Here is a 27621-nt window from a genome sequence, read left to right on the forward strand (position 1 = left end):
GGATCCTTTCCACCGCCATAAACACGTACACAGACAGCCCGGCGAGGACAGACGTTCCCTTCCCGACACACAGAGACACGCACGTGCACACACGTACACTGCTCACCCACGGAGCACACGCCGGTACACACCCACGGGTACACCGACACGCACACACACACATGGCACGGAGGCTCGGCACGCACAGAGCCACGAGCGCACGCAGGGACACGGGTGCAGGGCAGCGCCCTGAGGCACCCACAGGCGGGGCAGGGGCTGCCCAAAAAAAACACAGGGGGCCACAGAGGACACGCGACCCACGTACAGGTGGCTGCTGCGCGGCTCCCACATCGACATGTGGTGTCTCCTGCGCCTGTCTCTTCTGGGGAGGAAAAAACAAACCCGTTCAATCCCCAGCACCCCTCCTGTGCCGGCCCAATTTGCACACCCCACCGGGGCTCACACACCGCTGGGCAGAGGGATGCACGCAGCGGTGCTCACCCTGGGGCTGTGGATCTGGTCTGGGGAGCAAGAGAGACGTGGCCAAGCAAGCTGCCTCGCCAGCCACTCGGAAATCCCAGTCCTCAGGAATTTAGCAGGTCTTTCCAGTGCCGAAAGAAGAGCTGTTCACTCCCACTGAGCTACACACGCTGCTTTGACAGTAGAGGTGATGTGTCGGGCTGGCCCCAAGCTGCTCAGAGCATCACCACGCATTTACACAACCGTGTGTGCCGCCCTGAGACCACAGAATGGGATACGAAGCTAATATATGCAAATCTGCATGCAATTTACATTTTCTGCTTTCTGCAAACGCCGCATGTGCGCTGTGAGCAAATACACCCCAACTGCATGCGACCGAGCGCACGTGTGCGCGCAGAGCTAACGCACGCGAGTCGGGGCGCTCCCTGCTGCTCTCCTGCAGGGCACCCACAGCCCCAGCACCCAGCGGGGTCCTGCTGGTGACTGCCACCATCACAGATAGGGGCGAAGGGACAGCCCGGTGCCACGCTCGGGGTGCACGCCTGCTGCCTGCCGCCGTCCCCGCAGCAAGTGGCCGCGCAGCATCGTCGCGTCGCAGCACCCGCGTGCGTCCATCTGGCCACCCACGCGCCGAGCAGCCCGAGCCATCTGCACCACGGGCGCCCGTGCGCACACGCCGTGCTCCAAGCTGCACCGCAGCCACCCACGGCAGCCTGGCCACGTGGGAGCACTCCTCCCGACGGCAACCGGACCTCTCCGCCGGCACAAACGCATGCGCCGAACCTGCCCACACCTGGGACCCACCGAAGCCAACTGCATGCACCCGAACCCGAACTGACCCTGGAAAACGTCACCCCCAGGGCATCGCATCCCTCTCCCCTGCCCCTGAAACTAGCGACGCTGAGGAGGGGGAGGAACTAGAAAAAAGACCTGCAAATATCACTATCTCCCATTTCAATGCCACAGGAACAACAACAACAAATTAACATTAAAAAATAATCTGCTTTCCTAGCCAGCTGTAAGTGACAGCAGCAGGAAGACTAGCAAGGATGTGCGGGCAAATCCTTTAGTGCCCTAATATATTCCATCTCCCGCCTCTTCCTCTCGTCTCTCTCCCTTCTCCAGCCCCTTCTGCAGCCTAAATCCCTTTATTTCCTCACTTTATCCAACGTGTTCACACTGGCAGCCAGAGACAATGCCCGTGAGCTGGTCACAACACACAAACTGCCATCTCTCCCATAAACCCCCCAAATCCTGCTTGCGAGGAAGAGAGGGAGATTTCTCTCTTATCATGAATATCTCTTCACTCCCAGGCAGGTCGTACAGGTACTCATACCATCCCAAAGCCAGCAGGGTGGGGGACCATTGCATCCCATCCCTGGGAAGCCAAGGAGCTCAGGCAGCTCCCCAAAATCCGAGCTGAACCTTGCTGCTTCCTCCATCCCCACGGCTTGGAGCTCGCCTGGGTTTCTCTCGGCAAATTTTCAAAGAGACGCAGCCGTGTGTGAGCTTGGCTTGGTTTCAAAGCATAATGAAACCTAAAATTCCCTGGGAAGGGATTCTATAAAAAAAAAAAATAAAAAAATAAATCCTTCCAGCCGTACCGAAGTGTACTGTTTTGGGAAACAAATCAAAACGCCTCGTTCCAATGTTGACTTACAAAGTTTTATGTGATTTAGACCATATGACAGGGCAAAATAAAAGAAAAAAAAAGGTGTCCAGGAAGGAAAAAACATAACTTTCTTCTGCTGCAACGCAGAGGCAGGGCTCCTCAACAGAGTGTCAAGGCTTTCATGTGGGTTTGGATTTTTGCCTTCCCCAAATCAAATTCCCTTACCATGAAATGCGATTTTGCAAGCCTGCTCCATCCCGTGTAACCGCATTACAGCCGGGGGGGGGGTCAGACCTTGGCACTGCCGGGACCCCCTGCTCCCCACCCGCTGCTCCCCCCTGCCCCACCACAAACGCTGCACAGGAGCGATCACCACCCACCCTCCTCCTCCTCGCCAGCCTCTCCCCTCACCCTTAGCAGCAACCTCACGTATTTAAGCTTCGGGTTTTGGGGTAGGAAGCCTCTTTGGGGAGATTTCTGCCGTATGCAGGAGGTGAGGGAGCATGGGGCAGCCCCAGGACCTGCTTTGGTGGCCTGGTGTCTGCCCCACGGAGGGCGCATATCCATCTCCTCCCATCCCCCTCTGCGCCCCCGGGGAGGGGAAGGGGGCTTGAGGGGCTCGTGGGGTCACTCACTCGATAGCCGGCATGTTGGGGGCGGACATGGGGCTGACTTCCTTGGCTTTCTGAAGGGCATGCTTCTGGTTAAAGGCCTCCTCTTCCTCCTGCTCGTCCTGCGGAGGAAACGGAGGGGTTTGCTTAGCGGGAGGCTGGCGTTTTGGGGAACTTGCACCCCTTGGAGATGGTGGGGTTACCTTAGGAGCCAAGAGAAAGGCACAGAGACAGCCTTCGTTTATCTCACGCCATGGGGATGCAATTCCCCCATCACACTGGATCTCACCGAAGGCGTTAGTGCTACCTGGAGAAGCGAACCCTGCGGGTCCAAAATGACCCCGAACGGCACAGACCAGCAGAGCCTCTCCTTCACAGCCACAGGGTGGGGTGAGACAGAACGGGAGGCCAGGGACCCACAGACAACCCCGGCACAGACCGTACAGCTTTAACGAGCCTGGCTGCATCTCCAGAGCAAAAAAAATAAAAGTCCTTGGGAGTCATCTTAGCACATTCAGCCTCTCCGAAAACCTCATCGCCTCGAACTGGTGCTGCCGGCATGCCGCAGGGGCTCGCCCAGCCTCTCCTCCCGAGCCGCAGATCCTGGCACCCACCGTGGGGGAACAGGGGGACGGGAGCACCCTGCGCTCTCCTGCCCCGTTCTGTTTGCCGGGAACAGGTCGGATTTACCCATGGGGGCTGCCTGGTGAGTCCGCAGGAGCCAAGGAACAGGCACAGGTTGTGCAAAATCTGAGCGGCGTGGGATCGCTGGGCTCGTTCGAAGAACAGCAATGACCCCTGCAGCTCTTGCCTACTTCACCCAAAGGGTGCCCCAACATTTCAGCCTTCCCCAAATATTCCCCAGCACGGTCTTAAAAGCAGCCAAGCCCAATAAGCTTCTTGAGCACCATCCTAAATTGCATCCTGAATCACCTCCGCTGCCCTGCAGGCAGATGGGGAGCAAATACTGACACCCCTTGGCGCCTCCGGAGTGCTCGGCAGTAACAGTCCTCGTCAGATAGATAAGGGTTATCTCCATCTGACCGCAAACAAAGCTGGGGAGCTTAAATGGAGAAATAGCTAAGCTACTCTCGATGTGAGGTGTGGGTGTCCCTGGAGAGCCCGACCTCTTTGCAAGGTGGGCTGAGCTAAGGGACACGGTGGTCCTGGCTCTGGAGCAAGCACGGTCACGGGCACTGGTGCCAGTGCCTTCCCTGCTCACCCATCCTTGCCACCGGCAAGGAGAGAAAGGAGCAGCTGGGACGTACCTTGGTGAGCTCCTGAGCGTTGGCCAGGTTGTCCACCGCGATGGCCAAGAAGACGTTCAGCAGAGTATCTGCGGGCAGCTAAGGATGCACAAGCCACGCGGTAAGGACATGGGCGCCTGCAGCCACCACGGGAGGGTGGCCCTGGGGGCTCCTCGCCAGCTCAGGGACAAACTCCTTGCCCGTCCCATCCGTCCTGCCCGCAGCACATCTCCAGGCAGCTCCTCCTCTGCGCCCGGGGTGCCCAGGGCTGCCCCATGCACGGTGGGACCCCCACAATGGGGAGAGGAGGGAGGAGCAGAGGGTTGGGAGGGGTGGGTGTCCCCGGGGAGGGAGATGAGGTGGGGTTGCCCCTGCTACAAGCACAGCAGCCAGGTGGATACAGTTTCCGAACAGGGTGAGGACGATGAAGTAGATGGAGGACCACATGCCCGAGCGAACGCCTCCCTGCGAGCGGATGCCGTTGTACATCACCTCGTTCCAGTCCTCGCCCGTCAGGATCTGCACAAAAGCAAGCCGGCAGGTCGGTCACCGGCCACCTTCTTGTCACCCGGCCACCCTCTTGTCACCTGGACACCCTCCACCCATCCCACCCATGCACACAGGGCAGGCAGCCTTGAGGGAGAAGATATGGGGCTTTGCTGAGGATTTGGGTCTCCTCAGAAGGGTTTGGAAACTCTTCCACCTTGGAAGAGTTGATAATAATGGAGAAAAGAGCCATCTGCTCACTTTTGCGGTAGGAGAGGGAGCAAGGGAGTTATGCCCTAGCAGCTGGACCCGTTTGGTTTCAAGAGCCCCATCCAGCACTGAGCGGATGGCCCCAAGGCCATCGGGTTGTGCCCCCTTGCAGCCCGGCTCCTACCTGGAACACCGTCATGATGGCTGCGGGGAAAGTGTCAAAGTTGGCCGACGGCGTCCCGTCGATGAAGTTAAACCTGGAACCACAAGGACAAGAACAGGCTGGGGTAGGGGTCAGCGAGCCACGGCGCTGTGCCATCAGCTCGTTGGTGCTTCGGAGGCCTGCCCCCACTCCAATGAAGGTTGTTCCCAAATATGCCCTGGCCAGAAGGAACCCCCCAGCCCCGAGCACATCCCGGGCAGGGCTTTTGGTGCAGGAGAGGTACCAGCAGCAGGCTGAGAGCAAGGCTGCAGACTTCCTAAGCACCCTGTGGGTACCACCACGTGGCATTAACCACCCAGCAAAGTGCCCTTTCCCCAGACTCACTGCAACCTACCTGCCTCCGAACAGCTGCATGCCCAGCAGAGCGAAGACCACAATGAAGAGGAAGAGGAGGAAGAGCAGGCTGATAATAGACTTCATGGAGCTCATCAGAGAGACCACCAAATTCCTCAAGGATGCCCAGTACCTAGAAAAGAGATGTGGCTGGAGCACCTGCAGCAGTGTCAGCAGGAGAGCAGTGACTGGATCTGGGCTGCAGGGATGGAGGGTGACGGGCACGGGTGGCTGGCACCTACTTGGTTATTTTAAATATTCGTAGGAGACGAAGGGCTCGTAGGACACTGATCCCAAAGGAGGTTCCTGGTCTGAAGATGGCCCAAACCACTTCAAAGATGCTTCCCACCGTGACCTGTGAAGTGGACATGGCCGTGAGTCAAAGACAAGCTCAGGACGAGAAATCTTCCCATGCCCCATCCCCGGGGCCACCTACCCCACAGTCGAAGCAGTTGAAGGAAGAATGGAAGTACAGGCGTGGCCCCATGCCATACATCTTTAAGGACATCTCCAGGAGGAAGAGCCCAAGAAACAGGAACTCTGCATAGTCTGGAAGAGAAAACCCAGACGTTCTGCCCCCGGGACACCAAGCATCGAGGAGCACCAGTAGCCGAAGTGGCACACGGCAGAGGTGGGACACACTGAGGAGCACGCTGCTTCCCCCAGCTCTCAGGCCAGACGATGGGATTGGGAAGCAAGCCTGCCAAGAGCTAATTTGCGAACAACAGGGCACCAACCCCGCAAATTAATCTTCGGGGTAAGTACACTGGTGTCCCAGTGGTTAGAGAAGGCCAGAGAGGACTGGCACAGAGCAGAGCAGCTCCTCAGCGTTATATGGTGGTAGTTGGGGTGTCCGCGATGTTAACCACGAGGCACTGTAGGGGAACATTAGCAAGCTGGACCTAAATCATTGCACGGCTGGAACTTGGCCACGATAATCAAGCCAAGCAGCCACGAGCCAGGGAGAAGCTTCTCAAGCTATTTCACCAACATTAGCGGGCAAGAGCCTGGCTCCTCCCCTTGCCCAAAAGCTGCTTCTCACCACGACCAGCTGCCATCCCACACCGCGCCGTGCTGGGATCCCGGCAGGCCTGAGCGTGCCAATGCAGATTTGGGGCAAGCCCGCTGCTTGACGGGGATGTTTTCAAGGTGAAGAAGAGTAAACGTGGATGGGAAAGCAGCAGTGTCCCTCCTGCAGCAGCTCAGGAGCAACACACAGCTGCTGGGGGGCTGAGCACAGTGCAGTCTGCCAGATTGGATGTGGACGTACTGCCTCTGAGCCCTGACCTCGTCCCGCAGCCCGGGGTGGGCTGGGGGATGCCCCAGTAGCTGGCATCAAGTTTGGGGTCTCCATGACATGCTCTGCACCACTCCTTTAACCAGAGGGTCCTCCCATGAGCATCACCAGCCCCGTCCCTGCACTCACACCTCCCCAGCTCCACCCCTGAATTGCTCGTGGGCACTCTGAGGTGGACCTCCAGCAAACTCCCCATCACCACCGCTCACAATTTTGGGATAAATCCACCTGAGTCCTGCAGTCTGCCTGACAAATCCATTAGACCCGAAGGGCACGAGGCCAGGAACACTTCACGTTTCCCCATGGGGCTGAGACCGCTACCAGCAGCCAGGGCGTGTTGGAGACGAAAGGCTGCCGAGATTTTGCAGGAGATTTTGCCGTCCCATGCACGCTCTGCCCCCGGCACGAAGGACTCACAGAGGAAGTGTGTGAGCCAGGCCGGCTGGTTGTGATGCACGATGGCCACGCAGGCGGTGTTGAGGGCTACCAGGCTCAGGACGATCCAGTAGAAGACCTGGGATTTCACCATGTGGCGGACGGAGATGCGCAGGAGGCGCTCCTTGTGCCGCAGATAGGAGGCACCGTCCACCCTGGCGCCTTTCAGGCCCGAGCGGCTCAAGGGGTTACCTGAGGGGGAAAAAAGGGGAAGGTGCCAAGGTGAGAGGAGGAACCGGGTGCCCCAGCCCCGCGGGAGCCAGGTCGGGGGGAAGAAAGCTCAGAGCGGCACCGACCCAGGGTGGGATGGAGAGGTCTTCTCTGCGCCAGCCTCCGCTCGCCCACCGAGGCGATGTCGACGCAGTGCTCATCGCTGGAGTCGCGGTTCATGGTGTCCGTCCGGTTCCTTTTGATGGTGGCTCGCCTGAGCACTGGCAGGGGGAGAGGAAGGGGTGCTGGAGCCGCGGTGGCACGGCTCTGCCAGTAACACTCTCATTGGTCTGCACCCCAGTGCTTGGCTGATTCGGGTCTGGCGATGGGATGTGCCCCCTGGCACGTCTGCAGACCTCCCTCCACCCACGGAGGAGGGTTTCAGCCTCCATTTGTGGCCAGCCACCAGGAAGGGCAGGCAGGACTTGGCTTCTCTTACCTTCTAAGGCTGAGGTCCCGGAATTTTTGTTCTCTTCAGCCAGCATGACTTCCTCTACGCAAAACACACAGTTCAGCATCAGGAGACAAGCCACCAACGACCGAGCACACCACACGTCACTGCCTGGTACCTAAACACTTTGCCCAGCCTGGAGGTGGTTGCTACAGGTTGCAAACTCTCATCAAGCACTGGGTCAGTGTCCTAAAGCAAATTCTCGGGGGTGGCAAGAGGCAGCTACCACACATTTCATCAGAAAGAGAAATTACTTCTGATCAGCCTGGCTTCTGTAAATAGCCTCCATAAATAAGCTGAATATTGTAGACAGAAATTCCCTTTTCTGAGTTATGCTCTTGGAGGAGATCCCTCTCCATATCCTCTATGTCTCTGAAGGGCTCCTCACCCTCTGCTAACTCCTCAGAGGAACAAAACATCTGCCCTCTACTCACTCACAAGCTAACTTTACTCATGGATTCATGAGTATAAAAAAAGAAAAGAAAAAAAAAAGCTGGGGCTTTATCTGAGTCTTGTGGACGCCAGGAAAGCTGGGTCCCAGGGCCAGGCAGTGGCATGACAGAAAACGAAAGGGAGCTGACTACGGTGCACGAGGCAGACCTGAAGGTGAGCAGGGCTACCCTTGTTTATAGGAACAACAATAGGAACCTGAGAGCCATCACCTCTCCAGGGGAAGAAAAATAAAAATAGAAATAAGGTTGAAAGGTGGAAAACCACTGGCGCCGCTCACTGCTCTGCTTCCCCACTGCCCCTCTCTGCGTGAGGCTCCAGCGAGCGCCAGGAGACAGGGACGTGTCGCGCAGCAAGGCTCACAGCCACGAGGGCTCAGCTGCCTCTCCTGGTGACACTACGTGCCTCATGCCCCAAATATTACATCTCTGTGCCACAAAATGCAAGGTCTCTTCAGCTGCTGGGGATGCCCCTGCTCACAGCCTGGCTGGAGAGCTGCTGGAGCATCACTCCTGCTGGGGCTGAGCCCGTCCATGCGCCCAAGGTCACCATGAGAGCACCCTGAGAGCCCTGGGGTTACGCTGGGTGACGTCCAAAGGTCCGTCCCCATCCCAGCCACTCTCACCACCACCACCACCCCCGGGACCCCCGGCCTTTACCCGCTTTGTCTATCCAGGCCCGGTAGCCGTTGAGCTCCCGCTCGATCTGCTGCTGGCGCCGCAGCTTCATGAAGGCTCGGCGGTTCTCCACGCGCTCGCGCTCTTTGGCAAACTCCCTGGGACAGGGCAGAGGGGGCGGTGAGAGCACAACCAGGGGGTTCTCCTGCCCCACAGACATCCCATCCCCTCCACCTTGCCACCCTGCAGCCCCCAGGTCGGGCACTGCCACCTCCTGTGTGGCTTTGTCCCCTGCTTCGCCTCGTGTCCAGCTGTCCCCTGATGTCCCCCGTGGCTGTTGTCACCCATCCTGTGGCCAAACCCAGCAAAGCAAGGTGAGACCAAGAGCCTGGATGAGCAAAAATCTGCCAGAAGAGACAGTCCCAGGATGGGGGATTTACTCGGGAGGTTCACGGGATGAGCAAAGAGGGCAGGGGAGCAGTGCCCTCAGCTCCTCTCGCATAGGGCAGGGCACAGAGCATGGGGAAGGAGGCAGGGGAATTTCCAAGAAATTGAAATATTTGGCTTGAAACGCAGATGTGGCAAAGCGGGCAGCCTCACACACAGCATCCTCACACCAGCACCCAGTGTTACATGGAAGATGACTTCGAGGAGGTCCCACACCTGCGCTCGCACACCCCAAACACCTGGGGCATCTCGACCCACACATTCCACCTCTACTGCTGGCCACGTTCGCACACAAGAAGCGTCCCCAACTCCAGACATCCCCCAGGGCACCCTTTCTTGCACAAGCATCATCAGGATGGGCCCTGCACCGAGCCCCCCTGCCCCACCGTGCCCTGATGAGCAGCAGGATTGGGAAGAACAAACAGCACCGCTCCCGTTCAAGGCGAGCATCTCTCTCCCCAGAGAGCAGCAGCAGCAACCTCCAGCCTCCAAATACTCAAAAGAAGCGAAAGAATCGGTCTGTCTGCTGCTGATGGAGTTCAAGTGCATTACCCCAGCTGAGCTATTACACCCTTAATGCTGTGTGGGCTTTTGCATGTGCGCGCGCGTGTTTGTGTGAAAAGCCCTGAATGTTCCCTGCATCTCTTGTTTAAGATCCCCAGACAATTCAAGCATTTTTAATTCCACCCCAGGAAGGTGAAGTTTCCTGCCGCTCCGGCATTAAGCATCAAATGCCTCTCCCCCTCCAGCTCCGGCTTTCAGACTGAAATGAGACTTTCTTCCTAGGGCAGGGAAGGGGGAAGAGAACAAAAGGGAAGGAAGAGAAAAAAGCAGCCTAAGCGGAGGGAAGGAGGGCGGGGGGAGAGCGAGGAGGAGACCTCCCACAGCCGGCGGGGAAAGGCGCTCGCCGGTTTGGGCACGGCATGTGAAAAACGCTCCTCGCCTGGCGCGGAGGAAAGGCAGGATGATTTTGGCTTCATCCCCCACGCCGCTTTCTGCACAGCAGCGAACTCGAGGTGCCAAGAAGCGAGGAGCTGCCATTCGCAGCCAGAGCCAGCGGGGACGCTGCCTTTGTCCCTCTGTGTCCTTTGTCCCTCGGGTGTCCTTTGTCCCTTGGAGCTGGGGGGTGCCAGAAGCAGGCAATGCCACTTCCCCGTGTCCAAGCGCTTGCTTTTGGAGCCCTAGTTTGCAAGAAGCTGGTGCCACGCACAGGGGGACACCGCGGTCCCTTCTGCTGCTGCAGCATCTCCGAGGGAGCCGCTTCCCACACTGCTGCTCCCTAATGGAGCCTAATTGCTTTTGTCCATTAGGAGGAGGAAGGGGGGCAGAGAGGAGGAATAAGAAAAAAAAAAAAAGTTAAACTCAACTTAATGAATTATTACATCTCACAGAGACACGTTACCGAGCGGGGCAGCAGCGGGGGCTGGTGACATCTGAGAGTGGGTAGGCGATGCTGACAGATCAAGGATTGCTCAGAGCCAATTTGCAGCAGCGGGTAGAGATAGCGCTGCGGTGCGAGCACGGGGCCGGCCGCGCTGACTGGCAGCCGCCTGGGAACGCTCCAGGCACGGGGCTGGCCCCCCGGGAGGATGCTGATCCCCGACGTGTGCGGGTCACGGCTCACGGGACAGCACTGCTCGGCTTCGCAAGGGGCTCCGGGTGGCCAATTTGAGCAGGACATCCCTCCCCAGGCCAGTGGGGGCTCTCCAAATCTGTAAAAGCAGGGTGAAAGCACGCACAGAGAGCCTGATGTAGAGGTCCCAGCCTCCAGTCTCCTCTCCTTTCTCCATGGAAAAGCCTGTGCCGAGCACAGGGATGTGTTGAACCCGGTGTGGTCGTGACCGTGCCCTTGGGTAACACCAAAAGCAGGCACCGAGGGATGGAGGTGGTGGGGGGAGCTCGGCGAGCAGCGTGCCATCATCCTCCTGCAGGCGAGGAACCATCCAGACACCGTGCCCAGCCTTCCGAGGCAATGGGAGCAGATGGTTTATTTCTCCCGGGGAGGAAAATTCCTCTTTAGAGCCCTGGCATTCCCCTGACGCAGGGCGAGAGCATCCCAGCAGGAGACCCCGGGGGCACGGCCACGCTCAGCAGCCTCCTGCGCCCTCACGGCGATGCTGCTTCAGCATCACTGCTCTGCAGGACCCAGATCCAGTCTTAATCGAAGAAAACATGTGAAAGCATCCACAGAAGTGCCCCTTTTTTGGGAAAAAAAAAAAGAAAGAACAAAAAACTAAGGGGGAGGAAAAAAATATCATGGGTGCTGCAGCCCACTTGTATCCTTCCAGGAGCTTCTCTGAGCCCAGAGAGGGGATATAGCACTGGTCACACCAACACTGTGGCTTCCATGCTTTGAAACAAGCCAACCATCTTCAAAGTCATATATTCATCACCTTTCGCTGCCATTAAACACACCTCCAACAAACCTGCTACCAAAAGGGTTTTGAAATGACCCGAGGCAGCAGGAAGGATGGGGTGGGGAGAGGAGAAGTACTGGCTTACATGCTGGAGAGGAGGCAGCAGCAGCATGCTGCTGTGGAAAAGCCAGTTGTGGTGGGTTGTACAACAAGGAGAACCCCCTGTACGACATCAGGTAACGCTTCTGTTCCGCTCAGCACCTCCAAGGTCTCGGCGCATGGCTCCTGTCCAGTTTTGAGCACCACGACTTGAGGAAAAACACCCTCGCCCCAGGAGGGCATCAGAAAAGGTTACAGGACAGAATGAACACCAGGCGGTTTGGAAAACAGCGATGAAACGGGTGCAGCTCGTGAGGATCAGATGGTATTTACACAAAAGGTGTAAAGGAACCAAAATAAGCATGCTGAACTAACGGTGCAGCCTGTAACCTGGTGCTTGAGCCTAAGCAGAAGGTGGCGAGAAGGGAGCAGGGCTGGCATCACCGGGCAGAAAGTCTGGTCGCGGCACCAAGGTGACAGCAAAGGCTGGAGCAGGGACCCCGAGGGTACAAAACCCCCGACTTTACTCCTGTGAGCGCACTTCCAACGTTTGAGAGAGGCAGGTGCTGGTGGTTGCCTTCTCCCTGGGAGAAAGCTCATGATTTAAATCAGATTTTCCTATGGGTGCTGCTGGAAGTCTTCTACCAGGTCCCCAAGGGACCTTTAGGGCAGGACTGATCCCAGGCTGTAGGAATGATTCAGAAACACCACATTGTGCTGCTTTGCATGGATGCCCCATGCCAAAAGAAAGAAAAAAAATGTGAGGAATATCCAGAAGAGAAGTCACAACTCCCAGCACTACAGAGCTCCTTTTATAAGCTGGTCCCTCAAAGGGATGTGGGCTGTTGTGGCTCCACGTGGGGCCCAAAATCAGTGGGGACACAGCCACCACTGGCCAGACATTTTATGGGACGCCTCACTTTTCCCAAGGAGCGACGCTGCTACAGGCACTGCTGCTGATGGGCAATGGGAGGAGAGAGCAGGCACCCTGGAGATCTCTTGGGTCCGGGCTTTGGGCAGCTTTGAAGATAAAATCCAAAAGTTCAAATAACCGGGGGTCGAGCCAGAGTGGCAATGGAGACACCAGGATGGCACGGCCACATAGAACGGCTGGGGCCAACAGCACGGCCCCTCCGTCCGAGCCAGCTGGGCTTTTCCAGCTTCAGGTTTCCTTTTGAGGTACAGGCTGCAGTCTTTGGATCTAAACTCACAAAACCCACGGATCCCCACGGCTGAAGTGGCGCAAAGTGGAGTCGTTCCTAACCTCCCAGCTACGGCAGCAGCATCTCAGTGCAGCCCCCGCTGCGCTCGAGGTGCTCAGAGCAGTGAGAAACATGGGAGAGGCTCACACTGCGCCTGCTGGTGGGGAAGGCAGCCCACTGAGCACATCAAATACCTCCCCTCTTCTCCCCAGCAATTTCTTGTCTGCAGTTGGCTCCAGTCAACAAGTTCTCAGCCATCCCAGAGCAAGCTCCACCATCGTTTGGGATCGGGGCCAGGCATTAGCTGTGTGTCACTGCGAAGTCCCCTGATGATGTCTCCGGCGGAGCAGGTGCCCTGCACTTCACGGGGGGACCAGCCCCGGGCAGCTCAGCACCTCCGCGCGCACGCGGCACTCGCTCTCCAGGAGCAACCAGCACTCCATGACCCGAGAGAAAAGAGCAGCCGAGAGCTTGCAGAGCTCGTTGTTTTGAAACGGAGGAAAACAAGTCAAAGAGGGTAAATAGCACATGGAAAAGGGAGCCAGCCGCCGAGTGGCAGCTCCAATGTTTGTCCCGAGGTGACAGCGCGGGGGTTCGCAGCTCCGTCCTCCCTGCTCGGAGGGGGCGGCTTCAGAGGCAGCATAGCAGGGTCAGCCCTTGCTGCCAGGAGCGTCTGGCAGCCCCAGCGAGAGCAGCAGAGGTGGAAGCTCGGGGCTTTGTTCCGCTGCAGTCAGGGCAGCACCGGTGCGGGCAGCGCTGCTTCGAGCGCCCCGGGCTCTGCCGGCAATCACTGCCCCCGGCTCACGCCGCACGGGGAGAACATCGCTCCTTCCATCCCCTCCCCGGATTTCGTCTCTGTAAACAGGGAGGTTTTTGTCCCCCCTTTGCACATGACAGCAAACGGAAGGTGTGGGACCAGTACTGCGAGTGAGCTGCAGCACAAAGCCATCACCGATTTCCAACATTTCATTGCGCTAACTTCCCAGGCACTTCGGAGCGCTCTAATTGACGGCTTCAAAGCAAACACAATGGATCAAGTGCGAAACCCACAACGCATCCGCTAGGTATGTCACTCTGCCGCTGCAAAACAAACAAACAGCCTCCTACGATGGGCAGAGAGCTGGCAACATGAAGTGATTCATTCGGGGGATCCTGCCCAACCCACCCAACACCGGCACCAAACACCCCCTTGTAACGTGGTGTTGGTCACCGTGGGTCGGCGCCTTTCCAAAGCCAGAGTCGTAGAATCACCTGGGTTGGGAAAAACCTTTGGGATCATCACATAAGTCATAGAATCACCTAGGTCGGAAAGGACCTCTGGGATCATCGGGTCCAGCCATCCACCTGACCCATCTACCAAGTCAAACTCCTACAGCTATCACCAACCAGGACAACTGAAATTAAGGAAGATCTGGAACAAAACTCCAAAAACAACATGTGAGATTTCCACTGAGTGCTTTGTGAAGAGCATCAAACCGCAACCTTCCCCCCCCAGCCTACAGGGAGCCCACAGAGCAGATCATCAAGAAGGCACAGAGCCCAGCAAACACAACGTGGCTGAGACATGCTGGTGGATAATTCCCAAGGAGAAATCAACGGGGAGCGCCACGCATCCAACGCACCATTTCCCGGGCACACGTGGTGGCATCCTGCTGTCACTGCCGACGTCCCCACCAGCCTTCCCATGCTGTGGCAGTGTTTCTCCCTGCTTTCCCCTCCACAAACCACCCACCTCCCAGGCGCTGATCCTCTCTTCCCAGTGCTTGGCTTCGAAACACCTGATCCAGCTCGAACACGGGGCCCGGGTTTTGCGCGGAGCTGGCAAAAAATAAAAAAACCCAACCCTGCCTCCATCAAAAACGTGCGCTCGTTCCTTCAACGCCCTTATTATTAATTGCTAAAACTTAATCTTATTCATCGTTTGTTATGCCTCAAAATTGGAGAGGAAAAAAATTCAAATTAAGCCAAGTGAAAAGATTTCAGAGATGGTACAGAAGGCTCCTGGAGGAGCTGAAGAATGCTCTCCGGAGACCGGGAGCGCAGCGCTAACCCAACCTGAAAGAAAGAAGATCTTAAGACAAAGAAATCTTGCCAAATTGATCCTTTAATTATAACATTAGTCGTTTCTTTCAAAGGCTTAGTGCAAGAGCTGGGGGTGGGGGGCAGAAAAGACTTAAAGGGAGAAAAGACTTAACATCACCAGGATGAGTGGAAGCAATTAGCAGGGTTTAAATTACTCTCTTGTTTGGTACAAGGCAGATGGATCTCATTTTTCCTGCCATCGTGCTCAGCTTCTTGCTCTGCCGTCGGCTCCCAGAGGACCTCTCGCTGGCACTACCACAGAGCCTCCCTGGGTCGGTCACTGTCCCCATCCATGCTACTGCTGCAGACCACGAGGTGCCACCACACCAGGCCAGCGTCACTGCTCCCACCAGGTCTCTGCTGCTTCCGAGTGCTGCCACACTGGAGATGCAGCCTGAACACGTGGATCCAAATTGGTTTGCATGGAAAACAACCGAGGAAAACAAACAAAAAAAACCCAACTCCACAAATTTGCAGACCTCTGCAAATCTCCAGCACGGGGCACGTGAAGATTTTGCATCCCCCTGGCTCGAGGCTGACCCCAGACCCGGGACACACGACTTGCTGTGAGCCTCACTCTTCCTGAGCTCCTGATCCACAGTCTGAGACGTGGCAGAAAGCAGGGCATTTCGTCTGGTGCTCCATCCCTCCTTGCTCCAGCTCTTCTGCCAGGATTTTTTCAGGAGCTGTGTAGCTTTAAAAGCTGAGCAGTCACATCTCCTTGGGCTCTATACCTGCAAAATGTTCTCAAAGCGGAATGGGGCCAATTTTTTTCTCTTTTTTTTTTTTTCCCTTTCTGCTTTCAGTTAGAATTAATTGATCCGTAATTGCACCCATAGAGGGGAAAAGTTAATAGACACAGTAATAAATGCCAAAGCCCCAGAAGAACTTGCTCTCCAAGCCCCTGCCTGGAGCGACTCCATCTCCTCTTAATAGCCTTGCATGCAATTCCAGCACATGTGTGCGTATTTAGAGAGAGAACTGAGGAGCCTCGCTAGGATGGAAATCATTTCTTTTCCTCTCCCACATACATTGTGCTCGGGAGCAGATGGATCCAGGCTGTTTACATCACGGAGGTCATGCCTCAGCCTAACAGTTGGGGAACTGACTGCTGGGAGAGATGCGCATCGCAACCAGGAGATTGCTAAATCTGGGCTCCGGCGAACTTCTTCTGATGGTGGCACATTAAACAAATGTCCTCCTGCAGCCTCTTGGCACTCAGGACCTGCCTGGGGTGTCTGGTTGGTTCCTCGGTGAAAATAGTTGCGAGATGAAGCAAGAGGAGGAGGCTGGGAGCCCCACGGGGACCTCGTCATTAGTCGGTGCAGGTCGCAGGTTTCTGCTCCTCGTCGTGGGTCACGCAGATGATTTTTTGGGGTTGGCCAATGCACAGCAGGATTGCTGTAACCCTGTCTCAGCCGAAGTCACGGTAAGCAGGAGGGCAGAGGCCAGAGAAGAGACTCCTGCCTGCTTTTCCCCTACAATAGCAGATGGGACCGAGCACGTGGGCTACCAGGACTCGCTGCCGAGCACAGCGCCCCGAGTTAGCAGAGTGACTGTGTTTTCAGCTGGCCACACACAGCCTTTTTTCCTTCCCCCAGAGCAGCGCTATTACACCAGGAAACATTTCTTTCCCATGGAGATGTTTCCATGGAGCTCGTCCCCAACGTGACCTCCTCCTCCCCGCTCAGCCCAGCGCAGGGGGACGCGGCTGGACCCCGGCTGCGGGACACGGTGACAGGGAGGTCACCTTTGCCTCCTGGAGCGGAGCCCGGTGCTCTCCTCCAGCACAACAAAAGGGTGAGAAGCATTAAAAAACAAAACCTCAGCAAGCAGAGCGAGGCAAGGAGCCCTCGCACACCTTCGCTCAAGGACGCACGGTGTGTGCATGCAGAAGCACCACGCCTCACGCTCCTCCACTGGCTCAGCGAGAGGACAGGCAGCCCCACTGCCACGGGGGTCCTGAACCCACAGAGGTGCTGGGGACACCACGGCCCCTTTGGTGGCCTTGCACCCATGGCAAAGCCCAGCTCGCCCAGCCCCTCGGGAGCTGAGCAGCCGTGCTTTTCCCTAGGTAGCTGGCACGCCACAAGAGCATCTCCATTGCCAATTAGGCCACCCACCCACGCGCATCCTTCCCCAATACAAACCCTATCAGCGATAAACAAACAGTGGAAATGCCAGCCGGCGCCTGGGAAGAACCCTAGACAACTGCATCCAATTTAGCGGGCGCGGGAAGGGCTGCCCCATACGGTCCTGGTGGGGGCAAGCACCCAGGGGGGGCCGGGGCACGGCCAGGTGTCCCTGCGACCACCCCGGATGTGGCATAAGGAACGCAAAAGTCACCCGACACTGCTGGGACTTCTTCATCCTCCACAAGGCAGCGTGTTACCTCGCTGCAGCCTGTCCCCACAGCCCCTGCACCTTAACCTGGGGAGTTTCAAGCCACCTGGAGATGCTGAAGCCCTTCCTGCCTCTCTAGAAGCATGTCCAAAACCACCACCACCACACCCGAAATCACAGGGATATTTAGGACAATGATAGAGATGGCCAGGACCAGCTTCCACTTCGATACCTGCATCCCCAAAATCACAAACCATTAAGAAACAAGGACCAAGGAAACGTACTACATGACTTTAAGCTCAAGGAGAAATGTGCTGGTCACAACACCAGCCTGCACACACAGGGAAGTCTTTTTCTCGCCGAAGGCTGTCTCTAGCCATGTGGCTATCTCCGTACCCAAAAGAGCAGCTCAGAGCGCCCACGAGGCTACGTGAGGATGCTGATCATACACCAGGAGCCCAGCACAAACCCTCACGGTGCCCCCTGCCCTCACCGCAGCCGCCCCTCGCTCCCGACAGCCTCACTCCCTCTTCGCTCTCTAACCCCTGCCAGAGCTGAGGATGCACCAGTGCAACCCTGGTTCATCGTCACAGAGACGAGAGGCCTTTTTCTCTCCGAAGCCAGCTTGATGGCTTGGATTAAAATCTCCATTCCTCTGGGGAGAGCACTGGGGTGCCCCAAACCCATCCCCTGCCCACCACACTCCAGCAGCTGGGAAACGCACACCTCGCTGCATCACATCCTGAGCTCATACCCGTTGCCATATTGCTCCCCCGTGCCCTGTCCCCGCCGGCAGGTCGCAGATTTGTGCTGACAACAACTCGCACATGACCAAAACCACAAGCTCTTCTCGAAGGAGAACCAAAGCATCTCCAAGGAGGGCGATAAACAAGCAACCCCTCTCGCACCGGGAGGTGCGGAGACCATGGGGAAGGGGGGAGACACTGGAGGAGGTCCCAGTCCTGGCATCCCTCCCCGGGCAGCAGAGGAGATGAGCCGAAGTTGGAGCAATCCCTTACATGGAAGGGGAAGGGGACAGGGGGACCTGGGGGGCACAGCAGAGCCGGGCTAGCCTCAGGGCTCAGACACAGCCCGTAGGAGGACGGCGTCTCGCTTACCCCGACAGCACTCCCAGGACAAGGTTGAGGACGAAGAAGGATCCAATGATGATGAGGGGGATGAAGTACAGCCAGTTCCAGGTGGCTCCTAAGGCATCATTGGTCTGGAGGGGAAAGAAAACACAGGCGTGAGGTTACATCCGAGGCAAGCTCCGGGGCGGAGGGTGGCAGTTCTCCCCCCAGACCGACCACACCACCCTCCTCCAGGTATTATGGCCATGCCCCCAAACCTGATGGGCTCCTGCCATCACCCCGCTGCGTTATCCCACCCCAGCCCCAAGGAGCAGGCTGCAGCTCCAGGCAATTATTCACCGGGGCTTTTAATAAGGCAGTGCCCCCCCGTACCTTGCAGCCGCTCCCCGGCCCCATTTGTCCTCGGGCGCCAGGCAGCGCGCACATGACGCCGGGCTGGAGGGTGATGCGGCAGAACGTGACTGTCTGGGGGAGGTGGCATCAATCTTGTTGCAATGAAAGGCTCTTTCTCTTTTCTCTCTCCTTCTTCCCCCCCCCCCTCCCCTTCCCCGTGCTAATTAAGCCCTCATCTTCATCTGACTCATTGGCACTACGTCTCCCCGCCGGCCAGCGCAGGAGCAGAGCCCATCTCCTGGAAGGGAGGAGAAAGCCACCGTGCTCAAGCCTTCCTCCGGTGACCAAGGTGTCCCCACAGTGCCAGCACGGGGGACACCAGCCTTTCTGGCTGCTGGCACTGACCAGCACACGGGGGGGATGCTGTGGGCAGAGCCCCCCGGTGCTGCCTGCCAGCCCCTTCCCTGAGCACCCCGAGCGGGTGCCTTGGCTTTGCCCCATCCCGTGAGAACCTCTTTGGGGTTGGGGAAAGCACCTGTGGAGGCTCACCGCCCTCCTCCTCTGGCAGCAGGGGCACCACACATCTTCTCAAGGTCCTGCTCTCTGCAAGAGCCCCGCTCCACCACTAGCCCCTTTCCTTGGTGCCAGAAGTGAGCACAAGGAGTTGGGAATGGTGTACGGGAATCTTATGCAGCCAACGCTCACCACCACCCTCCAGAGACACCCAGGCCTCCCCCTGAGTCCTGGCTCCAGGCCACTGCTCTCTACCAGCTGTGTTTTCCAGGGCATCAGCCCTGAAGGCACTGTGCACCCCTTGGACCAAGCCCACGCAGGACTCCAGCCGGCTGTCACAGTGCCATTGGGTGCCTGCCACCGTGCTGGGATCAGTCCCCTTCAGAACTGGCCCCTGCCTGAAAGCCAGGGGGTTTCCCCCAAGGCCCAAGGGGATGCAAAATAGCTCAGTCTTTAACAGGTGAACATGACATCTTCCCCCAGGGCTGGACACAGGGCGATTTCCCCAGGGTCACCAGCCAACGACACCAGCAGCGCCCCGACACCACTGTGCTTTGCAGGCACGGCCTAAACTGGTGGCACTGGGGACCGGCACTGCCCTGCTCCAATGGCCAGAATTTGTCCTTTTATTCCCCAAGGAGCTCGGCATTTCCCACTGCTTCTCCAGCCCATAGTGGCCACCTCTCCACCCCAAAGATGAAGCACACCAGCCCGTGAATAACGCACTATTCCCACTGGAAGGCTCCTCAAGCAGACGCTCTAATGCTTGCACTAACTCTCAGCCTAAATTTATTTGTGGCCAGTTTATACCCATTTGTTCTCTTGCCAGCATCGGCCTTTGGCTTAAATAGCTCTTCGTTTCCCATCCCGATGTGTTTACAGATAGCGATCACGGCCATCCCCAGCCTCCACCTTGCTAGATAAAGCAAGGTTCCCCCAGTTTTCTCCTATGTGACTGCCTCTCCCTCCCTAATTTCCTAGTAGCCCCTTCCCTGCTCCAGCCCATGGTTAATGTTCATCTTCCCTGGACACAGGAGACACGAGCGAGCCATCCCGATGGGTCCCAGGGCATCCCGGCACGATGCTGTGAGCCTTCACCATCCTGATGGCAAACCTCTCTCCTCCTGCCCCCTCCACCTCCATCCTGGCACTTCCAACCACGACCTGGATTCTTAGGGGGTGTCTTCACTCTCCTCCAACACACGTCTCATCCCCATGAAAACCCACCAGTAGGTCCCAAAACCCCATCCAGCCCCACCTCGGAGCTGCTCCCTTCCCACCAGCTCCTCTTCGTCACCTCTTTCCCACAGCAAAAGCCCTACTACGACAAGAAGCTCTGCACGTTTCCTGCACTTAGAAAACCTGTCCTCTGCTGCCAGGTTAGCCCGGCATGACCTACCTTTGGCAAACCCATGATTCATTTTCCTCTTTTGCCTCCAAAATCTGTTCCGAAATGGCATGCAATTGAGGTCAGGCTCGCAGCCTTATTCCTGCCTGCCTTACTTTTTCCTTCCTCCCCCCGCTTTTAAATATAGGCATCGCATTCGCTCTCCTCCAGTCAGCTGGTGCCTCCCCCAGCACGCCAGAGCTGTTATAAATACACGTTACCAGACCTGCCATTTCATGTGCCAGCTCCCCCCGAACGCGGGGGGAGGCAATGCCCAGCGCCACGGTGATGGGCACCATGGGCTGGGGCCATGGCCACGCTCTTGGTCATGCTGCCCAGCCTCTGGTTGCCTCCGTGGTTGTGTTCACCAAAAGCTGGGGCGAGATGCCCATCCAGCACAGGAACCATGCCCCAACATCCCCAGACTTCACTTCACCTTCTTCCAGTGGCAGAGCAAGGAACCGCTTGCTGCCCCTTCAAGCATCCTTCACGAGGTCCGTGTTGGCTTCAGTTTTGGCATGTCCCAACTTCTTCGGCACAAAGGTATCGTTCTTTTTACCAAGCAGCCCTTTTTTCCCAACCCTTTGGAGCATCATTTGCTTTTAATGTCCTTCCCCAGTCAGTAATTCATCAGCCCAGTCCCCTTGTGTCTTCCTATAGGTTTTTCCCCTTGGTCATCCATCATATGTAGTAGTGCAGACACACCACGGGTACTTTAACCCGCAGACTACACAAAAGCTGCAACTCCTTTAAATTAAGAAACTCCTCATTCCTGCCCCCGGCCTCGTGCTGGAGACCAGGTCCCATCGCTCACGCAAGCCTTTTGGGAAACCAAGGCACTGCCTGATGGCTGATCATTCTTCTTCCCTTCACTTTAAAGCTACAACCTTCTTATTATAGAATTTTAGATCCATCTAGGTTGGGAAAAGACCTTCAAGATCACCAAGTCCAAGCCACGTCCCCCCACTAACCGAGTCCCTCGGTGCCACATCCACAAGTCTTCTGAATACCTCCAGGGATGGGATGCCCCCACAGCCCTGCGCACCCCATTACGCACCTCAACACCCAAAACACCACCACCCATGCTCTTCCACGGCCACCTGCCCAAGAAATATGCTCGCTACCACCTTTGGGAATACCTGAGACACCAATGTGTGCCTTCAGCCTACAACGGACCCAAGCCACCCCATGGAGCTCTGTCCCCAGGGGTGATGGAGCCAGCCCTGCAGCCACCCCAGCGGGCAACCCGGGCACCCCAGGGACCAGCTCTGCTCTTTGGGCAGCCCCTGTGCTTCCGAAGGGCAGGAAAAGGCGCAGGGAGCTGCAAAAGCAGGTCTCACTCGGGGGCCAGAAATCTAAAGAAGTCTAAATATATCCCGCCGTCGAATGCAAAGCACAGGCTTGCAGCCCACACGTACCCTCCCTCAGGCTGTGCTCGCATAGGAAACTTTAGGATTTCTTTGCTGTAGGGAGGGGGGAAATAATAAAACAACCACAAACTCAATTTCTCCTACCCAAAAATAAGCAGAAAGCGCCTTCTGCCTTTGCAGGGCACCTTTAGTCCTTATTTCCCGGTGGCTTGACAGAAAGTGGAAGGAGAGGAAGGGCGATGGGTGGATGGGGAAGGAGCGGAGCTTTGCTCTGTTGGAGATGGTCGCTGCGCCCAGCACCCGCACAGCCGCCCTGCACACACCGGTGGCCCGCACGCAGCCACCTCCCCTGTCAAAATTCATCTGCATTAGGAGAGCCTCCATGATTTCTGCTCGAATCTGGAGCGAGACAGCAGGTAATTCGATTGGGGTGATATACAGCCATCGACTGGCAGCCACCTGCTCGGGGACACGCGCAGCACGGGGCACTGTCCACACACAGATGTAACCCAGGGCTGTGCACGGTGTCACCTCCTCTCCCCAGCATGGAGGGGGCTTGGGGCTGAAGAGCAGAGGGGACATCTCAGGAGGCTTCTGGTGGGCGCTCTGCCTCCCTTCCCCACCCCCCCCAGTGCCCACCGCTGGTGGGACAATGCACACGAAGCCACTGCCACGCCAAGATTCGCACACCAGATCCCTGGTTTGGCATCTCCTGACGGCTTTTTGGGGTGGCTGGAGCCATCCCTCCTCATCCCTGCCCCGCTCCTCCCTGCAAACCGCAGCCACATCCAGGTGAGCAACGCGCACAGACCAGCAGGAGCAGCATCGCAATCCGGCAGAAAGAAAAGACAAAAAAATCTCTCAGCAGATTCCCTGACCTAACCAAGCTCCCTCAAGACCTTGACACCCGCTGCTGCTCTCCCCAGCGCAGTAACAGATCTCCTTCTTCCCTTTAATAGCAGTAATTTCATCTCCCGCATGCAGGGCCATGCCTCACTCCCCGCCAGCCGCGCCTGGTATCCATCAGCGACCCTGGCGCTGTACAAGATCTGAATGAAAATGCTTTTCTTCTCCAAATTAGGTTAATGAGGAAATTGGTACATTTCCTTCACCGAGCAAGGGCCGGCCCCCGGCGGGCCGCATCCTGCCCTTGGTGGGTGCCCCGATGCCGTGCCCACAGCACCGTGCAGATCCCGGGGGGACAGGGGATGGGGAGCAGGCAGGGGTCCCCAAAACAGGGCATGGGATGCTCAGTGAGGGCTGAAGCACATGGACACACGTCTTGCTGGGAAGGAATGGGGAGAGGGGAAAAAACCAAGGAATGGGGAAACAAATTCCACTATATTTCATTTTTCTATTTTCTAAATTTTTGACTCGGAAAAAAAAATTGCTAAAAGCATTACGAAAAAAATAAGTGTTTTGAAAATGCCTGAAATGGGCATGGAGACTGATCTGGGCTCCGTTCAACTCCGATCTACCGAGAAGTCGCAGCCAGGCACCCCAGCACCGCCTTCCGGGGGCTGCGAAGGAAATCTTTGCTGGGATGCGAAAGGCAATTAGAGGCTCTGGGCTTAATGAGGAGGGGAATGAGACCCACTGCCCGTTCTCATTGGGCAGTGCCAGAGCATCCCAGCCTCTGCTGCCTTCAGCAGCCGGCCCAGGGCAGAGACTTTCCCTGGCAGGAAGGCGGAGGGTGTGGGCAGGCAGCTTGCGACAGAACATGCCTGCGAATCTGTGGATCCAGCAGACACAGTTTGTTTCTTGCTGTGTCATTTCAGCGTGCACACACATTTAAAAAAAAAAAAAGGCAGGAACATTTGGCAAGCTGGAGAGGGTCTGGCTTTAAGTGCTAACAAAGAGCCGAGCCAGGAGGGGAACAAAAACCCGGCTTTCTGCCCGTTTCTGCGCGGGGTGCATGCAGCAGCACCTAGCAGGGCGCAGCGACCAGGAGCAAACTTGGGGTGGGGGGAAAACAGCTCAAATAGTTAAAAGTTAGGATGGTTTTAAGCCTTTGGGGTGGAACTTCCTCAACTCCTCCTTCCCGAAGCCCTCGCGTGCCTTTCAAACCTGTAGTTAAGTTGCAGGCAAGGAGCAGAAGGGGCTCTGTCCTGTGGTGCTGGGGGCTTTTCGGCTGCCCTGGCCCCCCAAAATAGCCACGGAGGTAATAAGGTCTGCGCCTGCTGAGAGCACAGCGTGTCGATTAAATTTTCATCCCTCCCCAGCTGGGTTTTTTGGTTTGTTTTAATTTGAAGCACACGCAGCAGGACTCCTTCTCCCTTGGCGAGGGCTCCAGCTCGAGCGCCTGGCGGTGTCCCAGGGCATGGAGGGCTAAGCACTGAGAGGTTTCCTCCTTTTGACACCTCTCCCACCTCCTTCGCTCACCAGCATCCCTCCCTCTGCCTCCTCTCCCTTGTAAAGGCACCGGGCTAAATGCACCTGAGCGATGCTCAGGGCCTGCCAGTGCCAAAAATGTTGGTCTTGTGGCACCCCCTGTATTTTATCACCCTCCTTTTCCCCAGTCCCACCTCTTGTGTTGCAAGAGGGATTTGGGGTTTACAGCAAGCAGCTGTGGCCTGCTTGCTCCCTTGCCATGCATTTTTAACTAGCGGCACGGATGCTCTTCCAGTGCTGCTCCGGAGGCAGAAGGATTTTACCCATTAGTGCTGACGGCCGTGGCCCTGGGCAAAAACGGAGCCGGCCGCTTGCACAACCCAGCTTCGGCATGGCTACTGGGGTTGTGCCAACCCTCCTGTCTGCCTTGGGTTGCTCCAGCCACCCTCATTTCACAGGGGCTGCCTCTTCCCACCTCAGCATCCCTCCCCCAGCAAGGAAAGGAGGTTTTTTTCCATGCTCTTGTCCTGCACCGACACCTGGCCATGGGCTGCTGTCCCTGCACCTCGCAGCCAATGTCCCCAGCTCCAGCAGTGCCGGGGGCAAGGCACACAGCTGGGACAGGCGAGGGTTAAACCCCATCCCGAGGCCACATCCCCATGCGAGCACTGGGTGCCTTCACTGGGTGTTTTTGCCCCAAACCCCAGTTCCCAACAGCGCGGGGGAAGCAGCTGCCGGCGGCTCCCGAAAATGCGCTCCTGCCTGCTACCTGCAAACAGCAGCCGAGTGCCTCCGGAGCAGGAGCAAACAAACAAATCCTGGTGAATAAACACAGCCCTCAGAGCCAGCTATTTTGGAGGAAGTCATGATTTCAAGCTCTTTTCCCTGCCTTTTCACCAGGCTGAGCATCTCCCCACTGTGCTCAGCATCCCCGCGCCACTGGGGGAGGGAGGCAGGACAGGGGTCCCTTCTGCCAGCGTGGGTTTCCCTGTGGTCCCAGCAGAAATCAGGTCTGGTTTCAGAGCACCCCAGGTGAGGGGGATCTGCTCCAGCAGCAGCAAAAGCAAAATGTTCCTAAGCTTCCATTGTGGACAGCTAGAGGGACCACCAACCAAAATCCACCTCAAAAAAAAAAAACAAAGAATTAAACCCTTCATGCTCCCAGGGAAAGACACCAATACCCCGCAGTTTGAGGCTTGTTTTTCCTCCCCCCAAGCACACTGCTTTCTGCAGAGCAAGCCTGCCTTTCACGCAGGCAAGGCTGTTGAAAACAAGGCGAAAGCCGAGCGCAACCGCAAAATAACACACATGGAAAGCACCGCGGGGCTGATTAGCTTTCCGCGACGCTTTCTACAAATTGTGAGAGCCGCGCTTCTAGACCTGGCAAAATTGGGGGAAAATGGGTCTTAAAATCACGAAGCAGCTACACGGGGGAATATTAGAGTAAGCAATTTCTTTGAGAGATTGCCGAAGCATTTTCCCTGCCACCTCCTCTCCCCTGCAAGGCTGCCTCGCTCACCTGAAGGGACTCGGTCCCATCACTTGACACCAGCAGGGAAATGCAGAGACCCCCTGGCTGACCCCCCCAGACCTGAAGGCAGCGAGCACCCCCTGGGGAACACCACCCCCATGCACACACCTGCTCACACCTCCACGTTTGCTTTTTTCGCATAAAAAGGGTCCCAAGCCCATTTTGCTGCCTGCAGACTGCTGTCGCGTGCGGGGACCGAGTGCCCGCAGCCTTTGCATCCCTGCAAGACAGGGGGAGGGCGAGGGACGTGCAAAGTGAATCAGCAGCGTTTTACCAACAAGACCCAAGTCCTCACTCAATTAGCAGCCGAGGAAGGTCCCTGATACTTCCCATTACGGGTAAGTAATAGCTGGTACTCTGCAGAGGAGCGGGAAGGGGAGGCAGCGCGCGGTCCTGGCCGTCGGGGACAGGATGACAGAGCACAGCTGGCCACCGATGCGCCTGGTGCTGGGAAAATCATTTGGACACCCAGTCCCCAGCATCCCTGAGAACCCCAAATTAGCATTAATGCATCGCCCCTGGTGTGATGGCTGTGGGGACGGGAGGGCTCGGAGCAGGGCTGTGGGTGCAGCGATGCTCAGGGGAAGGGCTGGGCTTGCCCGGGCTATGGGCAGCAGCTGCCCATGGTCCAAGGCAGACCTGCAGGGGAAAATCACCTCTGCTCACTTATCCTGGGCACTACGCACCGCGGTTAAGTCTCTAATCCCACTGATGTACCAGAAGCGGCCAAGAAATGCTCTTGGTTTCGGTCTGACCTCCCAGGTGGTTCAAATCTGCCCCATTCCCCCGCCAAAGCAGAGAGACCCAGGCACCAACAGCTCCTTTAGGGTGAGGAAAAATGAATCCTCATGGCAAGACCAAGCCCTGGCCACAAAACACTCCCCTAGCCTGGGTTTGGGCGGCCCATCTGCCCCACGGATGCCAACCCGTATCCCTTAGCACAAATAAAAAGGAACGAGGTCCCGACGCTTGCAGCACGCAGCCTTTGCTGGGGTTACAAACCAGCCTTCCAGCTCGCAGCACGGCGAATATTGAAGTGCGTCTCCCCATCGCAAGCCGTGCAATTTGCCTCCCGCAGAGCAACGCCACTCTGCAAACCTCCAGGCATTACGGGAGCCGGGGCACGGAGACGCTCCTGGCGCAATGACGCTGGAAGCAGCGCTGAAATTGGGCTGGGAACAAAACCGGCACGGCTGTTTCCAGCCCATAAAATAAAACCCACAGAGCCCATTGCCACGAAGCCGGGGCCATATGACAGCCTGCACCTCTCCTCCTGCTTCCCCACTTTGTCCCCATGTCACTGCCATGCCCTGTGGGCACAGCCCGGAGGCAGGAGGCACCGCAGGGCTTTGCTCTCTGCAACAGGTTGCACGAGCTGCCCGGAGATGGGGACAGAGCCCTTTGGGATGGGAACATCCCCTTTGCCCATTGGGATGTGTAACCCACGCCTTATTTCCCATCTCCTGAGCCCTTTGGGATGGGACATCCCCTTTGCCCACTGCGACGTATCACACATGCCTTATTTCCCACCTCCCACCCAAATGGGATGTGCTGACACTGTCCCCATCACTCAGGATCTCAAAGCCTTTCAGGCCAAGGAGCTGCTGCCATCTCCAGCACCCCGTCCCCACGCCCAGACACCCCAAGAACCCCCCAGCCTCGCCACTCACGTTGTACAGGACTGTGGTCCACCCTTCCATGGTGATGCACTGGAAGACGGTCAGCACAGCGAAGAGGATGTTGTCGAACTGCGTGATCCCGTCGTTGGGACCGATCCACTCCCGGCACTCGTAGCCCGGGGGGCAACCCTGCACCCCGCACGGGTGGGGGGGGTCCAGCTCCTCCAGCTCACCTGCGGGCACAGGGCAGAGCCAAAGGACGCAGCAGTAAGGGA

General features: G+C 57.2%; 1 protein-coding gene across 13 annotated transcripts in view; it reads right to left on the minus strand.

Annotated features, from left to right (window-relative positions):
- The window catches only part of CACNA1E (calcium voltage-gated channel subunit alpha1 E), a 112840-nt gene that overhangs the window by 31461 nt on the left and 53758 nt on the right, over positions 1-27621 (minus strand). For 7 of the 13 annotated variants that reach the window (XR_010833223.1, XR_010833222.1, XM_067001522.1 and 4 more), the window contains exons 8-21: positions 27398-27579; positions 18290-18393; positions 8684-8799; positions 7563-7616; positions 7210-7368; positions 6896-7105; positions 5618-5730; positions 5424-5536; positions 5183-5314; positions 4810-4882; positions 4331-4448; positions 3951-4018; positions 2707-2804; positions 305-361 (exon numbers count right to left, since the gene is read on the minus strand). Coding sequence is in view for 11 of the 13 variants with exons in the window: in XM_067001522.1 (XP_066857623.1) it covers positions 305-361; positions 2707-2804; positions 3951-4018; positions 4331-4448; positions 4810-4882; positions 5183-5314; positions 5424-5536; positions 5618-5730; positions 6896-7105; positions 7210-7368; positions 7563-7616; positions 8684-8799; positions 18290-18393; positions 27398-27579 (1597 nt within the window). In the remaining 2 variants the exon portion in view is untranslated. The remainder of the gene's footprint in view (positions 1-304; positions 362-2706; positions 2805-3950; positions 4019-4330; positions 4449-4809; positions 4883-5182; positions 5315-5423; positions 5537-5617; positions 5731-6895; positions 7106-7209; positions 7369-7562; positions 7617-8683; positions 8800-18289; positions 18394-27397; positions 27580-27621) is intronic. The other 6 variants (XM_067001526.1, XM_048054250.2, XM_048054249.2 and 3 more) reach the window with 2 other exon arrangements.

Source organism: Anser cygnoides, chromosome 8 (assembly GCF_040182565.1).
Source record: "Anser cygnoides isolate HZ-2024a breed goose chromosome 8, Taihu_goose_T2T_genome, whole genome shotgun sequence".
NCBI lineage: Eukaryota > Metazoa > Chordata > Aves > Anseriformes > Anatidae > Anser > Anser cygnoides.